This window comes from Gavialis gangeticus, unplaced genomic scaffold (genome assembly GCF_001723915.1).
Source record: "Gavialis gangeticus isolate Ggan-Ray unplaced genomic scaffold, GavGan_comp1, whole genome shotgun sequence".
NCBI lineage: Eukaryota > Metazoa > Chordata > Crocodylia > Gavialidae > Gavialis > Gavialis gangeticus.
In genome coordinates this window covers 21,315,744-21,320,015 of record NW_017729031.1, presented here as the reverse complement: position 1 = coordinate 21,320,015, position 4,272 = coordinate 21,315,744, and the positions used below count along the sequence as shown (strand labels likewise).

Here is a 4,272-nt window from a genome sequence, read left to right as displayed (position 1 = left end):
GGGGGGGGGGTAAGAGATCCTCCCCCATCCCCCAGCTATTGCTCTCCCTGCTGTAGCAGTGGCAAGAGGGTGAATTTAAAGACAACCTTCTGATAATTAGATTCTATACCTGCTGAATTATGACAAATGTATACATTTTCAATATATAGAATCTAATTGTTGTGAGGGGTCATCTTAAATAGAGGGTCAATTTAGATTTGAGTACATGCGGTATACTTAGTGTTACAGAGCGTTAACACTGATACATTTCAATTAATTTTTTAAGCTCACTTCTTGAATTATCTATTGCTGTTTTGAGGAAAATGTAGAGAGAAAGTTCCTCCCCTCCCACCTTTCTACCTTGATTATTTTTATTGTAATAAGTCTCTCAATGCCTGTGAAATCAGAAACAACAGCATTACTTTTGTTTCTGTTCTTTTTCTAAGGTGATTTTAGTGTTTGTGTAGTGTCAGGTTTAGGACACTGGAAGGACGTTTCATATGGCACTGGCATTGCACAGGTACTATGCAAGTCTCCCTGACTAATAAAGCATAGTCATTTTACTTATTGAGATGAACAAACAGGTCAGCAACCACACTATATTATCTTTTCTCCCTGGTCTCTGTCAAAAGTGCTAGCGACACAGGGGTGACTTTTCCATTACAGATAGCAGTCATCCAAGACCACCATTTCAGGGGCAAGTTATCTACAGACATTGATTTTCAAATATCCAAACTCCAGTTTGACAAGTACAGAGACTGTTTCATGCAAACAGGTTAATAACCCAAAGCATGCAGTAGATAACATAGTAACTGCAATCTATAAGTGGTACAATGAGCACGTTGTGGCATTTCCTAAAAGTGTTTTTTTTTTAATTTACAAGGATGAACTTTAAGTTATTCTATTATATTTAATAAAGAAGATATGCCAAATGTGTAGCTCTTAAATGCATTTAAACAACTTTTAAGAAGGGTCACTTTCTTCCACAAGGAAAGCACAACTGAAATTGCACTAAGTTTAGGAGCTTATACTTGGGGGTTTTTTTAAGGATGCCTGAATATTGTAAAAGTAAACATAATAAAGAACATTTGACTGCGGGAGAATATAATATTTCAAATTAAGCTTCTGATGCCTTCCAAATGTTAGGTTTCAGGACAATTATCTATCACTTCGTTAACTAAGTTAATCATCTGAACTGCATCAAATATCTGGAAAAAATCTCTAATTCTATTGGTTTGTTAATAATGATAAATCATCTGAAGGGAAAGAAAGCAGCAGAGCAATGACTTAAGTCATATCTGCTGCCATGGAAACTGAATTTCTATGCTTGCCCATTGAATTTACATCCTGCTGACATTAATCAGCACTACCCATTTGTACCAAATTAGTGTCATATCATAGGAACTTTGAAGAAATAGTCCTGGCCAAAATCAGGACTTGTAAAAAAGGAGACAATTTCATATATATTCCTCTACATTTGAAGATTTAGTTCTTCATATTTTACTGAATTTATAAAAATAGTGATGTATCCTCTGAAACAGCAAGATTATAACTGAATATGCACACTATCATATGCAGCATGGGTCACTTACCATCATCATTTCGAGGGCAATCACACATTTCACAATAAGGTAATAATTCATTATTAGTGTAAGTGCAAACAGTACAACGCCAGACATTGTCCGATGCTGAGCTTTTGCTTGACTTGCACAGTGAACTGCAAGAGCGTCCTTGATTGATTTCCTCTGTAAATAAAGAGTTTGTTTTCTCAGACAATGATTTACTCATTTTCTTACTGGAACTGCTTTGGGTAGCTACACCTAGAGATCTTGGTCTTTTTGCTTCACGCTCACAGCCATTTTCATGACAAATTGCATCTACGTCAATTATTTCGCTGGAGTCGCCTTCCCCACTGCTCTCCTCTGTGTCCTCTCTCAGACGGATTGTAGAAGATTCTAAAGTAAAATCCTGTAATGTCTCGCAAGAGGATATTTTGCGTTTTTTCTCAGTGGAAGATTTTGGTGAAAAGAAGGAACGAATGTCATGTTGTTTTTCTTTTTCAAACTAGAAAAGAGAAACAAACATTAGAAAAAGAACAAACCCCAAATTACTTAAACTGGATATTGTCTATCTCCTTGAAGACATAATTGCTTCCAGTTATGATTCTTGCTCTTTTTAATGAGGTTTTTTAGTTAGAGGACACTTAACTAAAATCTCTTTTAATAACAGGAACTTGAAAATAAAAAGCAATTCAGCCCTCTTTTCAAAAACTGAGATAATTTTCACCATTCTAGTCAGAATGATAAAAGCAGCATAATCAGAGACCACTGGAAAACAAATGCAGTGTTGGCATGCCATATGCATTATTTTAAAATTACATACATTATAAGGAAAGATATTTAATTTAAATTGTATACATTTGCTTGATATACTGGCAGCGGTAAGTGGGCAGATCTGCAAAACTAAGCAGCTCTTTAGTCCCTGAAGTTTTCTGTACTACAAAAATAAATAATATCTTTTAAGCCACATCTAAACAAGGAAAATGTTTATTTCTGATGTAGTACACTCCCACTCAGATCATGTCTATTTACTTTCTTGAAGACAAAACTCTTTATAATTATATACACTGTCAAAAACTGCAAGCCATCTCATAGTATCTTTGCTGACCTAGCTATGTAATACAAACTGTTACTCTATCAGGGTACACTTTGGGAGACAGAAATAAATCATTATACCAAGATGGAATCTCATAGTAGTGGCTATGGATTTGCATAGCATCTACCGGGGTTCAGTAGCTGTAGTTGTACTATCTGAATCCACTTGCTGTTGAAGACTCGAGTAACAATAAATTGAAACTGAGTCAGGTAATATCTCAAAACCATTTTGCACAATAAAATGATGTAGTGCAAATATACTTTTAGTAAACAGAAGTAGCAGATTAGGCAGTTGCAGTGGCATCAACTGAAGAAACAATAGCTAAATAAGACAATGATGAAAGATGTATTAGAAGGCTAGTATCATGAGATAGTATCTTAGCCATGCTGTTTAACTTGCACTTAAAAGGAACCAGCTGCTGCCAGAAGCTGCAAAGTGAGAAAATACAAGGTTCTTCTCCAAGCTAACAAATTGACCACATAATATTTATCAAATAGGCTTCTGCAGAGAAGTGATTCTCTGAAAAATCAGGCCCCTTGAAAGCACATCAAGGTGTGCCCACAAAAAAGTAAAGATTAAAAAAAACATTAATCACATTGGAAAGTCATGGCCAAAATACGCTGGGAATCCTTTGGAATATGACAGCACTGTAAAAATGTAAAAAAGGTCAAAGAGTGAGTGTATTCACCCTGAAGTAGAGGTTCCAGTTTTATTTTCCGCCAAGAGCTGAACTGTTTATAAGAAATGTCTCATAAATTTTGAAACAAACTCTCTCAACAGCTCACTCACTGGAAAACAGATCGAGAGCAAAATTATGTAGTTGGTTGAGATCCAGAAGAACTGAGCATATTAATTATATATAGTGCAGGGACTTTACATCTGTTCTAACTCAGATTGCAGGGATTTTTTTTGTAACATCAAATGGCAGATATACTCTTAACAGGACAGCAATCCTACCTGCATGCTCTAGTAACAATTTTCACTGAAGAGCTCTGATAAAATTGTGAACCCTTAGATAAGTTTCTGCACACACAAGTTTCTTCCAGCCTTAGGCATTGTTTAGGAAGCTCTAAAACTTTTCTTCTTTAACTGGAACTACTGGGTATTGGAAGATTTACTTTTCCTTCATCCCTCGTCAAATTGAGCAGGAAGGAAATATCAGTTGTTTGAATATACACCAGGAATATGTAGCTTTATTGCATAGATTTCATAGACATTAGGGCTGGAAGGGACCTCGGAAGATCATCAAGTCTAGCCCCCCATCTGAAGGGCAGGGAGTCAGCTGGGGTCATAGGATCCCAGCAAGATAAGCATCCAATTTACTCTTGAACATGTTCAATATAGGTGCTTGAACCACCTCTGATGACAGGCTGTTCCAGACCTTGGGGGCTCGGACAGTAAAGAAATTCTTCCTTCTGTCCAGCCTGAAATGGTCTTGCAGGAGTTTATAACCGTTCAACCTTGTCATCCCTTGGGGTGCTCTGGTGAACAAACGTTCCCCCAGATCCTAGTGGTCACCCCTGATAAACTTACAGGTGGCCATCAGATCACCCCTGAGCCTGCGCTTTTCCAGGCTGAAGAGCCCCATGGCTCTTAGCCTGTCATCGTAAGGTCTGTTTTCCTGACCTCTGATCATGC

At 37.1% G+C, this 4,272-nt stretch overlaps 1 protein-coding gene across 1 annotated transcript in view; it reads right to left on the bottom strand.

Annotated features, from left to right (window-relative positions):
* ZRANB3 (zinc finger RANBP2-type containing 3) overlaps positions 1–4,272 on the bottom strand; it is a gene marked incomplete at its 5' end in the record, with an annotated part of 89,463 nt that overhangs the window by 30,285 nt on the left and 54,906 nt on the right. The window contains one exon of the mRNA XM_019522492.1: positions 1,572–2,043. Coding sequence (XP_019378037.1) covers positions 1,572–2,043 — 472 coding nt within the window. The remainder of the gene's footprint in view (positions 1–1,571; positions 2,044–4,272) is intronic.